The 12,463-nt window shown below is 45.0% G+C and overlaps 1 protein-coding gene across 29 annotated transcripts in view; it reads right to left on the bottom strand.

Annotated features, from left to right (window-relative positions):
• The window catches only part of CAMK2D (calcium/calmodulin dependent protein kinase II delta), a 122,094-nt gene extending 110,019 nt beyond the window's left edge, over positions 1 to 12,075 (bottom strand). For 5 of the 29 annotated variants that reach the window (XR_015772629.1, XM_014260712.2, XM_014260710.2 and 2 more), the window contains exons 1-3: positions 11,873 to 12,075; positions 11,340 to 11,602; positions 10,587 to 10,681 (exon numbers count right to left, since the gene is read on the bottom strand). Coding sequence is in view for 28 of the 29 variants with exons in the window: in XM_014260712.2 (XP_014116187.2) it covers positions 10,587 to 10,681; positions 11,340 to 11,404 (160 nt within the window). In the remaining variant the exon portion in view is untranslated. The remainder of the gene's footprint in view (positions 1 to 10,586; positions 10,682 to 11,339; positions 11,603 to 11,872) is intronic. The other 24 variants (XM_088055958.1, XM_014260714.2, XM_088055965.1 and 21 more) reach the window with 8 other exon arrangements.
• Between the last annotated feature and the right edge of the window lie 388 nt (positions 12,076 to 12,463).

Genomic DNA, 12,463 nt, shown 5'->3' with positions numbered 1-12,463 from the left:
TGTAGGATGTATAAGAAGAATGGGCAAAATAATGGCAAGTCTGTCGTACAGCAAGAAGCTAAGGGAAGATGGCTGTTACATTAAATAATGAGGAGACTGACCTTGATAAATACACTGATCGAAGATGAAGCCTTCTCTGAAGGACAGCCCAGGCACAGCCAAAAAATGCTGTCCATGACTACATTTGGGCTGTAAATCAGAAATGTCTTTGAAGTAAAAGAGGGCAGTGCTAAATTCTGTCTTCAATAAAGCAAAAATAAGCAATCCACTCACCTCCCCAGTTAATTTTAAGATAGAGTTTGATTACTGAATCAGATTATTTATTCTCTTGAAGGACTCAACTTTACCTTTAATACACTTTAATTTCATTTCCTAATTTTCACTGATGGCCAGCTCCAGGTGATAAATGCTCAAACTGTTCTCTTATCCTGCACAAGTCTGACAGCAGATAAACGTGATTTGGAAGCGGAAGGGCTCAGTTCTACTAGAATTGGTTTTCCTGTTTCACATAACAAACAGCAGACCACTGATGACCAAAACACGACTCTCGACCTGGCTTTCCTTTGAGGATTGGTAAAGAACCAATCCTTACCCCTAAAAACTACCTAAGGAAGAAGACAATTTGCAACAGAAGAATCAACACTATTTAAAGGTGAAGGGGGTGAATGAGCCCTATTTAAAGGAAAAAAACAACCCTTTTTAAACAAATATTTTGCACTTTTAGGAGTCTAAACATTGGCTGTAACAGCTGTGAGAGTCCCATGGCTACAAGAACACACTATGACTAAAATGTAACTATTCTGAAAAATGCTAACAGAACATTAAATTCCATTACTTTGGAACTTGACAAAATCTGCATCTATCAAAGACTTGAAATACAAGTCATTTGTGAGTCCCTGTCATCTCTGAGATACCGAGCTTCCCACCGTGAGTCTGCAAGGCAGAGCTGTGTCACTGATCTGGTCCCCAAGACATCTGTAACACCAAGCACAGCTCCAAGCAGAGTGGATGGACCACACATAAGCAACTTCTGCTCCGGGAAAATTAATCTCGCTACATGTTTTGATTAACACGGCAATGAAAGCAATTTATTACTTCATTTAGAGCGATAAATCATGTTTAACACAAATAAACAAAAATTTAAAGACAGCAATTCCTGCCCTCATTACAAGTAACGAGACTCTAAGTTAATACATGGTTTAGCATGAATTACTTTCCTTCAGCAAACAAGTTGGCTGGATACACACAGGCTCTACCAGATCTTCTGCATCTCATGTGTGCATGTGCACACACACACAGCACTGAACCAGTGGCCTCTTTTTCCTCTTCCATCCTCCCAAAAATGCAACAGCCATGAAAGATCATGGAGTGCTACGGGTAAGAAAAGAAATGTCAGTGGGCTCCTCCATCCAGCACTGGTACATAGCTCCCTATAAATCTTACACTTCCCCCACACACTACTAAGAGGCTTTCACTAAAAGAAGGAGCAACTAGAAAGGTTTTTAACATGCAAAAGTTTAGTGAGTACCAATGATGAATACCATCAAAGCACCATGAAAAGATACAGAAATGTGACAGAAAACGTTTTTGGTTTTTTTTTACCCCTTCCCCATTTGATGCAGTGATACTAAAAATTCCTGAAAAAGGAAAGGTTTTATGCCATGAAGTGCAAGGCATTTAGTCCCATGGGCATTTACCAGTGCTGTCCTCATCACAAATTCCTAGCTGTCCATGATGTGCAATGCAAAGAGTAGGAAGCTACCTCACACCCAAGGGGGTTCTATTTCATAAGCAAGTGACTCAATATAATAAGCACCAAGATAAGCTTTTCAATTTTGTAACTAGAGCATTTAATAAATAATGGGAAAATGTAATTTTTGAAGGTTTCTGCAGTAATCCTTACTCACATCTTGAAGACACTTAACATCAGTCACATCTTTCTATAAAAAAGGTGTAAAGCAGGTCTTGAAGTGTGTTTTAATAACCCAAGTTTAGCAGCACCTGGAGCTGCCCTGAGGGAAACTAAAGGTCATTGCCCTACAGAACAAAATCCTCCCTGCACAGCAGCACCGCAGCAGCCAGTCCAAGTTACACCGTGTTATAACTTCATATACATCTTCATTTCCTGCAGAATGAGTAAAATCCGCCAAATGAATAAGGTTTTGAGAGAAAGCTCTCAATTTGGCAAGCACTTATTCTCAAGAGCAATAGCCCATTGAAACCATTCCTACAAGACGTCTCCAAAACCAGAATCACACCTAAGCACTGGCTTGAAAACTGCTGTGCAATACAAATAACCTGAAGGCCTCTCTTGACTCATTAAATCACGAACCTATCTCTCCAAGAGGTTATAATTTAAATGAAAGCTAAGCCTTGGCAAATCCCATCAGATTGTCAAATATGGATTTTATGTAGGAACCCCATCTGTTTGTGCAGCTACATGAATATGCAACGTGACTTGCTGAAACGCTTGCATTCACATTGTGGAAAATTTACAAGTAAGCAGTTCCCAACCACAATTAAATCAGGAACAAAGTTCTGAAAACACAGGCAGTAAATCACTGCCCACAAATATGAGCTTCGAGGTTCCAAGCTTCTTTTCTCTCCCCGTCACATGCTGAGATGATGAAACTTTACAGCAGAGGTGTGCTACCCTTTGCACTTGCAGGAAGGCTCACTCATGTTGCCAGCTGGGCAGGGTGCACAGCTCCCTGGAGCGCAGGGCCCGGAGCGTGTGTGACGCCTGCTCTGTGCCACGTGAACCAGTGAGTGCCAGGCAAATTAATTAATTACCAGTTTCCCAGGTGAGGGCACTGCCAGCTGGAGGGCTCACGGCTTGTTCAGCAGCGCTAAACCTGCCTGCAGACCACACACACAACCTAGAGCTGACTGCCCCAGTTCTACATATTCCTCATTACACATCTGTCCAAATTCACACAGCTGCTCACTGAAACCAGCAAACACTCAGTTCATACCTTTTTTTAAATTAGTATGATAACATAGAATCTGAAGGTTTTAATTCTGCACATCGTGACCCCTGGCTAAAGGTAGGCTTAGGTCAAGTTCTGCATCCAGTGGAAGGGGACCACAACCCTGCTCTCTACAGCAGAGCCAACAGCAGAGTCTGAACTGCTGCACAGCAAAAAGAACCAGCTCCCTGCAGAGCACACGTGGGACAGTGGGCGAGAATGTCCAACCGACAGCCCAAAATCACTGATTCGGCTGCAACTGAGCAAAAGAAACCCCACAACCAGTTGTGAACACATACAAGCACACTCTGTATTCAAGTTGAAAGTGACTGCCAAAACTAAATTAATTCTGGTTTTATGGATGCCAGACAGCTCTCTTGGAAAGCATCACTAGGATTTTAACTTCATACATTCAGTAGGGATAAATTCTTGGTTACTGGTAAAAAAAAAAATTTCAAACCCTCTCATCACAAGATAAAATGCTTCATCTCAACTAGGAAATATCCACAGCATCACATTCCTAATTATTCAAATCTATTTGGTTACTTTTGAGAGGTTTGGGTTGTTAGCTTTTCTTTTTTTTGTGTGTGTGTGTTTATTTTTTTAAGCCTGCATGTTTTACTCTCAAATTTTCCTGTGAAATACTTAGGAAGTATTGACAAAGGTCAGGAATTCATGTAACAGAAGCTCCCTCACACCACCAGGTAGGCAAAGCTCCTTTCTACCAAATACAACCCATTTAAACCAGTAAGTGCACAAAGATCTCTGTAATAGTTTGCTCAGCACATTACCTATCATTCTCTAGGCTGAAAAACCTAATTAGAAAAAACAAATATATGCTGTAGCACCATTTAGGCTTCTCTATTCCCACTAAAGAGATCCTGGATTAGAAAAGCAGCTCCATCAGGGATAAGACAGCCGTGCAAATTTGCAAAAGTTGCCACTCCCTGGCTTTTCTGACAGCTACTGCTTCTGCCCAGCAGCATCTAGAACAACAGATTCAAGAGGAATTAAGTAACTCCTCAGTACAGCAGAATACACCAAGCAGCTTCCTATCACATACCACAGAAATTATCAGGGCTGCAAAGATTAAAAGTGGGTTCTCCGATTCAAACAACTGAAATGAGTTTCAGAACAAGCTGATGACAATCTAGAAAATGACACCGGGTAACAGCACAACCATCTCCCTGGAAGGAAATACCAACCCCATGTCACACAGATTCCTCACCCTCCCTGATACCGCACACAAGATATTTCTTATAATACAAGGTTTAAACAGATGAGGAGTTTGCACAAACATGCACTCCACGATGCACACAAGCTCAATACATCCAAGGAACAAACAGACAGATTGGATTCCTGTGCCTCTCCACAACAGAGCAGATGTTTCTTCAAATTCAAAGCACAATTATTTTCAATAAGGAATTAAAGAGAGGAACAGCCACCGTTCAGTTAGAGTTTTGTTCTCTAGTAACCTTTGTCCAAGCACAGAGGAAGTTGTACTTCTCACAGAATCTCCCAAACCCCCCGCAATATCCTCACAAAGCAATTGACAAATGTGCAGTGTATGTGTACGAAGGAGGAAGCTGGACATACCAACCACCCTGGCCTACATTTCTCAGGAGGTCAAATGAAGGACAGGCACATGAAAAGTACTATTTTGGCAGTACATACATCTGCAAAGCAAAATATTTCACTGACTTTTATTCCAGTCTCTTAGATCAGATATTCACCAATTACATGAAGCAAAAAAAAGAAAAAAGAAAAAAAAAAGAAGATAAATTCAAACCCCAAACCAGACTGTGGAATCACAGAAGTGCGATTAAACACAGCACAGATGACCTCACACACCCCTAATCACAACCTGAGAAGGTGCATAAATGTTTAGCATTTGGATCAACGCATGCCTACATGTGGTAGGATTTTCACATTTCAATTCCACTGTTTAGTTCAGTTTTGAAATTGAATTTCTGGGGGCTTGGTCTGTGCCTCATCTCAGTCCCTCCAGGAACAAGTATATTTCAACCTGGCTGTCAGTGAAGTCAGATCCAAGTCACAAACACCTGAGCTGGTTGTGGTTTCCCATAAAACGAAGTTTTCTATGTATGGTATTCTGTGCAAACAAACAGAACCCATCTACAATAAATGCAAAGGGCTGACCACAGTGTTCATTTCCATATTTCTGTATTTGACCCAAACCTTTAATTCAGAAGTACCATTTGAACATAGCAAAACATTCTCTCTCAGACCAAAAGGAACAGAACACATCCCTATCTCAGTATCAGGATGTGGAAGCTCAGCAAAGGTATTCCATTTGCATCTTGAGTTCTCCCTTCTCTTCCAGCAGAAGCAATCCCCCAAGTGGAGCTGTTCAAATGTGCAGCTAAGTCCTCACTTTGCAGGAAGAAAGCACACAGAACAAGAGCAGGAATCAGTGCCAAAAATGTGTAACTTCTGACAGAAAATATCTGGAGACCAGTAGCCAAAAAAGTCCCTAATAATCCCCTCTCATGTGCATTTCTCCCCCTTCCCCTAATGAGCTTGCTGAAACCGAGCTGACAGATGATGCAAACACCTTTTTACTCTCTATGGCTTTCCAAGAGAAATTCCAGCCACAATGAAAGAGTAAATAACTCTTCTGCAAAAACTCCAGAAGTGACATTATTGAGATCAACACAGCATTTGTTATGAATAATTTAACTACAAACTGCCAGGACATCTCATTTCAAATCAAGTTTAACTGTTAGAATAAATTACTACCAACCAACACTCATCACAGAGTTTCAAAGTCCTCATTCTCACTGGTATTCAAAAGCTCTTCAGGTTTTCACTAGCACCAAAACAAATAAATGCTAAAAGCAAAACAGAATTAAAAGCTCCAAACCTTCACAAAATAGAGCAGCTAACCAAAAATCCCTCTTGAGGTTCTTTTTGTTTGATAATGCTCTCCTCTCCCGACTAGCCTGAGCTGACTGGAGTCAATTTCAACAGGACCAGTCGCCTGCTAAATTAAGGTAATTTGCAAATAAACAAATACATGCAGATAAACATTCAAATGAGTGTGTGGTGTTACAACCATGTCAAACCTAAAAGAATGCCATGCCTAAGCTGAACACAAACATTGAGCACAAATGTGCAACAGGATGACTGCATGCTAGCAGGTGAGCCTTCTTACACACCAGTCTTAAAACACTTTTAATGACAAGTCATTAACCAGAGAAACAAGAGTACAGCAAGACATGGAAGAAAACCACTGAAATCCCAAGCTTAAATCTTGTCCTCACAAAGACACAATCTGCCTGACAACTAAATGCCCTGAAGGACAGTCCAGTCTGTGTGGGAGTAACGTCACCTGTGCGTAAGAACAGAATTTAGCTTTAAAAATACATGTGTTGTAATAAACTGGCACAGGTAAACGTGTGCTTCGGAGATTAACATCTTGAGCTAGATTAGAAAGAATTATTTCCTCCTCCTATGGAGCACTGCAAGCCTTATTAGAGCTTGCCTTCCTGTACAACATCTGGCACGGACTGACACAAGCTACTTGACTAAAGGAAATGTTAGTCTAGTGACACATCAAAAAACGTTTATCTCTGTGTCACGAAAAGCTGTGCTGAAAAACACTACCCTATATACGCTTCCCACTTCATTCATCTCCCTAATCTATTTCAAATCACTTCAGGGATCATGAGGTGCCCTAGCTGGAGCGCTCTGGATGCTGAAACGCTCTTCCCACAGCCCAATTACTCAACTCAGCACAGGGTGGGGTTTGCAGCCTCCACACCCATCGGAGCTGGCTGCAGGTGAGTGCCGTCGCTCCCGTCCCTCTGGCTGTGCCATGCACCTGCAGGCATGAGCTCATAGGACAGAAGAACAGCAGAAACACTGAAAAGAGATTTGGGAAATTTCCTGCAAAGAAGAAAGATAAATAACAGTGACACCTCCAAGGCTTGAGGCTGACGGAATGGTTGGTCCCCGAAAGCTCACGAGAGCTCCAGCTGACTCTCTCACGTTACTCCTCGCAGCACAATCAGGCACAAACAACACGCTGGTAGCGCCAAGGGCTGGCAGAGGTATGCCCAGCTTTTGACACCAGCTCCCCAGGAAAAGAAAAGGAACTGGGACATCCTCCTCCTCCTCCCATGTACACCATCACATCACACTGAAGGCACCGGGCTTCTGGCCACCAGAAACTGTCAGTAGGAGTTACTGGCAATAGGTACATGCAGTGAAAATCTACCAGTGATTCACCTTCTCAAGTATGATCAGAAAAGCAAACTCTTACCTAAGTGTTTTTTTTGGAAGACAGAAAACAAGGGCTAAACCTTGTAAGAAAATTGGTCTGTTTATGTGAAATCAATTTGGATCAAAGCTAACAGTTTCTCAAAAGAGAAGGGAAAAGATGTACAGATAATGGCAGAAAGAAACAGACAATCTGCTCATTATTTGGTATTTGGAAGAGACGGGGGAAAAGTAAAGTGACTTCACAGAAGTTCACTTTTATCTGCATGACTTTCTACACATGAAAAACAACACAGACAAGCCCAAGCCCTTACTGAACAGTAAGGAAATCCCAGAGACTTCGTCAAGTTAACCACACAGAGCCCAGAACCAGCAAACTCACGTTCTTCACTTTATCCTCTGTTTTCTGTGTGCTTGTTCACTGTTGGACTTAATTTTAGAAGGGTAACACACCTTTTTATGTCCTTCCTTTTTTATAATCAGCCACACAATCACCTTGTGCAAGAACATAAACCATTGATACAGAACTAACTGGGGATATTCCACTAGTTTAAACTCCAGCTGACCTAGAAAACACCAAGACCAAAACTCTGAAGAGCACCTTAAGAATGTATATAATTACAAAATTACAAAAGCATTTTTGCTACACTGAAAGAGATTCAAACCGCAAATGTTCATTTCTTCTACTACTAGAATCAATAAATCATGGAATTGGAATTCTGTAAGGAACTGACCATCAACTTGAAAACACCAAGGTTCCTTCTGCTACAACAGGGGGCACAGCTTCCTCTTCCCCTCCAAATTCCAGCCACAGCTCTGCACACAGACAATTTGCCTGAAATTTCCCAGGAAAGTGATGGGAAGGCACCTTCACTGGCATTAGCTGGTGACCAGATCAGATTTAGAAAGACTACTGAAGTAAGAATTCGGAAATCTCCAGTAACATTTATGCCTGAGATGAAGAGAGGAAGAAAAGACAACTATTGCTCCGACTGGACTGAAGCCACACAAATAATTTCTGATTTCAAAACTACTTTAAGGAAGTTTCATTTACTCTTCCAAGTCTTGACTCTTCCACAACATATGCTGAAACTGCTCTCATCCAGCCTGGAAAGCAAAAAGGCCCAAATTTGACATTTTATTTAAAATACTTCAAGGGAAGTAAGCAGTAGACAAGGAACAGATTTCCAAGCCAAGAGGACACATTTCCTCTTAACTCTGCTCACAGGTGAAGCTGGAGTGAGTGTTTCCGTAGGCCTGACACACACAAGTGAATTTCTACCTCCTCGTAGAGAAGTTCAGATGGAGTAAAACAAAACAGATCTAAAAGCAGCACTTTAATTATAAAATCCATCCCAATATCAGCCAGGAGAAAGTATCACAGTTTGAGGCTTTTCCATGTTTCGCTTTTTTGCGCCACAAGTGTCATTCAAGTGCACCATTCCACAATTAAAAAATTGCCTCAGAAGAATCTAAACATTTCTCCAAGAAGCTTGCTCTTCAGAAACTGCTTAGTAGATTTGGAAGTGCGAAAACCCAAAACAACCTCCACAAAGAAACAACCCAGCAAGTAAAAAGCTGCAATTATTTTTGGGACGTCTGAAAACAGAGGTGGAAAGGCATTCCCTGCATTCATGGGCAGGCACCATGTACGTTCTGATCCGAAAGGATATTCCACAGCTCAGCTTTGAAGTGTAACCCCTTCCTTTATGGGTTGAACCCACAGAAAAATCTGTATGAAATTTGTCTTATTGAATTTAATGAGCCAAATTCTCCCCAATGCACTTCCACTCCTTAACAGAGCACAACAAGGACCAACTTGGTCCTGCATGAACGAAGTACAGAAGTTACAGCTTGAAACACAGTGCAATCCAACCCAGGAGTAATTAGAAAGACCCAGTTTTTCCTGGTTCAGCCCAGCATTCCAGGACGTACCCCATCACCACACAGCACATTGGTAACCTGGCTACTGGCACATGGTTCAGCACCTGTTACCAATAACCTGATGATGAGCTTGTTAAGGCTTCTCACATTGAAGATTACTCAGGTCTATGAAATCATGGAGTGTAGCTTATTTCAAGCATCAAAATTCAACAGATAGCATTAGTGTGCTAAGCAAAAATAAAAGAAAATCTGTTTAAAACCAACTTGTCAAAATACTTATCTCAAGAATTAGAAATTTCTTAACCTACCTTCAAGCCTGTAACTGTACAAAAAAAAATTTAAGTAACCTTTCAAAAACAAGGGGAAAAATTAACCTCACAGTGAGAGTGAGAATAGTTCAATTCAGCAAAAAGGAAGTTTACACACAACTTTCACCAACTGCAAGTAACAATCATTGAAAGATCTTTATTAGAGAGCAGCACCTTATCAGAACTTGCCGCATCGTCCTGTGCAATGTTTTATGTTTAAATTTAATGACTCCAGGCTGCTGTTTACCTGCAGTGATTCCTTTGGGCCAGAAGCAGACCAGCCACAAACACGTTTAGGCTCTGACACTGCTAACTTATTCACTCCCATGTTCCTTACAGACTCAGATGAAAACACAGATAACCTTAGGGGCGAGGGATCCCTAATCCCTGACACCCGGACACAGGCACTCCAGCTGGGAGTTAAAGAGCAATTAACACGGCCCCGCTAAGACTCCCTTTCCACAACAACAGCCCACACCCTGTGTATATTTACCTACAATGTATCATAACAACCCCTCCGCTGCAGCTGACAGGCTGCTGGAAACCCAGGGCAGAGGCAAGGCAGAAACAAGCTGCGCAGCTGCCCTGTAACAATAACACTCACAGTTCATCAGAGTGACTTTCTCCACAATGGTTAGCTCAAAAAACATCGTTTTCTTCGTTATCATAATTTTCTTCTCACAAAAAAGTTTAATCTGAGGGAAAAGTAGTTTTCCTCATTCACTCATAGTCTGACAGGCCTTAATGTTCTTGTTTAAAGGCAATGGGAGCACAGAATTCAGTGGAACTATAATGTTTAAAATAAAATCTGCAATGGAAACTTATTACTGACCATACTCCCACAAAAAAAAAAAACAACCAACTAAAACTTGCAAAAAGCTTCTGAAAAATTATTTAGATTCAAAAATGAAGAGATTGCATTATGTTAGATTTCAGCTTTTGAACATCTTTTCTCGAAATGCTTTACAGCAACTTCTGATTTCAGTCAATCCATGAAACATTTAACATAGAAAAAAACAGGAATCAAGGCAAAAAATTCATACCAAGGAAATAATAATAAAAATTGTATATAAAAAAAAATCCGTTAAAACATTCAGCTATTTTTATCATTTCCGAATGCTTAGCACACGAACACAAGAAACGGGGAGGAGGCACCATAAACACCAGATTAAAATATACCCACCCCTAGCTGAAAGCTTTTTGGTGTTGATAATTTTGGCAGCGTACTCTTGTCCTGTGGTGATTTTCATACACCTCCTCACGACGGAGAACGCCCCTCTGGAAACAAAAACCGGGCAAAGTGTCAGTCCAACTGAAACACTCCACTGCCATTACCAGCTAGCGGGCAGCACGGAGGGGTGTGATGTCGGCAGAATTAAAAAAAAAAAAAAAAAAGGCAAAAAAAAAAAAAAGGCTTTTCTGACAGGGACGGTCAGCATTGATTTTATTCAGCTGAACAGTGAACTCCGCGGGGTAGAAGCCTTGTGACCAATCCCGCTAGCTGGGGCGGAGGGCGGGCGGGTTTTACTCTGTGTCCATGCCGGCACACCGCGGGGGACACAGGGCGGCGGTGGCCGTGTCCCCCTCGGCGGTGACACCGACACCGGGGGGGCGACACCCAACATGGCGCTCAGGGCTGCGCCTCCCGCCCCGCCGCTGGGGGGCGCCCGCCGCGCTCCGACACCCCTCACGGCCCGAGACCCTCACCCCGCCACAACCAAAGAGCTAAAAATAGCAATAAATAATAAATTGTAATAAATAGCGGCACGGGGGGTTCAGAGCAACTCCCCGCCACCCGCCCAGAGCCCCTCGCCGCCGCAGGGCTATATGGCTGGAACCCGGGCACTCCCGCGGAACTCCCGGCAGCGGTGAGGGCGGCCCCGGGTGCGGCTCCCCCCAGGGCTCACGCACCGAACCCTTCAGACCACGTCCTTACTTTCCGAGCTCTTCGAAGAGCTGGTACTCGTCGGTGAAGCGTGTGCAGGTGGTCGAGGCCATCATGAGGACGGGCGGCCCGCCGGTGCCGCCGGCGGCCGTGGACGGCGAGGCGGGGACGGCGGAGGGGCTGTGAGGCGAGGCGAGGTGAGGCGAGGCTCCGCGCCGGCTTCTTCTCCTCCTCTTCTTCCCCGCCACCGCCTCCTCTGGTGACGGTGTTGCCTCCGCGCCCTCCTCCGGTCTTCCCTCTCCCCTCCCCTCACCCTTTAGGGAAGCAAACAAACAAATATTTAAATAAATAAGTAAGCAAATAAATAAATAAATAAATAAATACGTATCGTCCTCGCCCCTTCACGCCCGCCAGGGAAAGCTAGCGGGAAAAGGGAAAGCAAAACCGGGGCGGGGGGCGCGGCGCTCCCTTCCCCTCCCGCTGCTCCCCCGCCTCAGCGCCTCAAGCCCGTCCGCCGGTGCCGTGCCTCCCCCTAGCGACCCCGGCCCGCGACTCCCTGCCGTCGGGGACGGCGTGACACCCACAGGAGACTCACGCCGGCGGTCGGAGTACGGGGAGAACCTGCGCTCCGTCCCGCCGGGAGCGAACACCGACCTTCCCCCGGGCGCTGCCCCGGGACGGCGGCAGGAGGCGCCCTGAGGGAAGCGGATGCACCTGCGCGCCCCCACCCCCCGCGCCGCCCCCCCAGTGGCCGCCTGTGACGTCACGCCTCGCCGGAGCGTGAGGGAGGGCGCGCGCGGTGGCAGCGCGCGGCGGGAAGCGCGTGCGGGTGCGCTCGCGGGCAAGGGGCCGTGACGTCGTCAGGGGCCCCCGCCGCGTGAGGGGAGGGGAGCGGGAAAAGGGACGCGCACGGACACACGGACACACAGCGGGCTCTTTGTGACGTCACAGCAGCTCCGGCCGCGCGCGGGGAGGGGAACACCCCCCCCCACACACACACCCCCACACACCGGGCACCTCGTGACGTCACGGCGGCCCCGGCCCCGTGCGGGGGGAGTGGGGGGGTGGAGGGGGGGCACACACGCGCACACCGCGCGTGCGCCGGGTCGCGCCCGTCACGGCGGCCGCGGGGCAGCTGCGCCCGCCCGGGAAGGGACCCGCGGCAGGGACCGCGC

The sequence above is a fragment of the Pseudopodoces humilis genome, chromosome 6 (assembly GCF_049639895.1).
Source record: "Pseudopodoces humilis isolate 2021_Gansu_Grassland_sample_001 chromosome 6, ASM4963989v1, whole genome shotgun sequence".
Classification (NCBI taxonomy): domain Eukaryota; kingdom Metazoa; phylum Chordata; class Aves; order Passeriformes; family Paridae; genus Pseudopodoces; species Pseudopodoces humilis.
The sequence above is the reverse complement of the archived record's forward strand: the minus strand, read 5'-3'. Positions and strand labels throughout refer to the sequence as shown.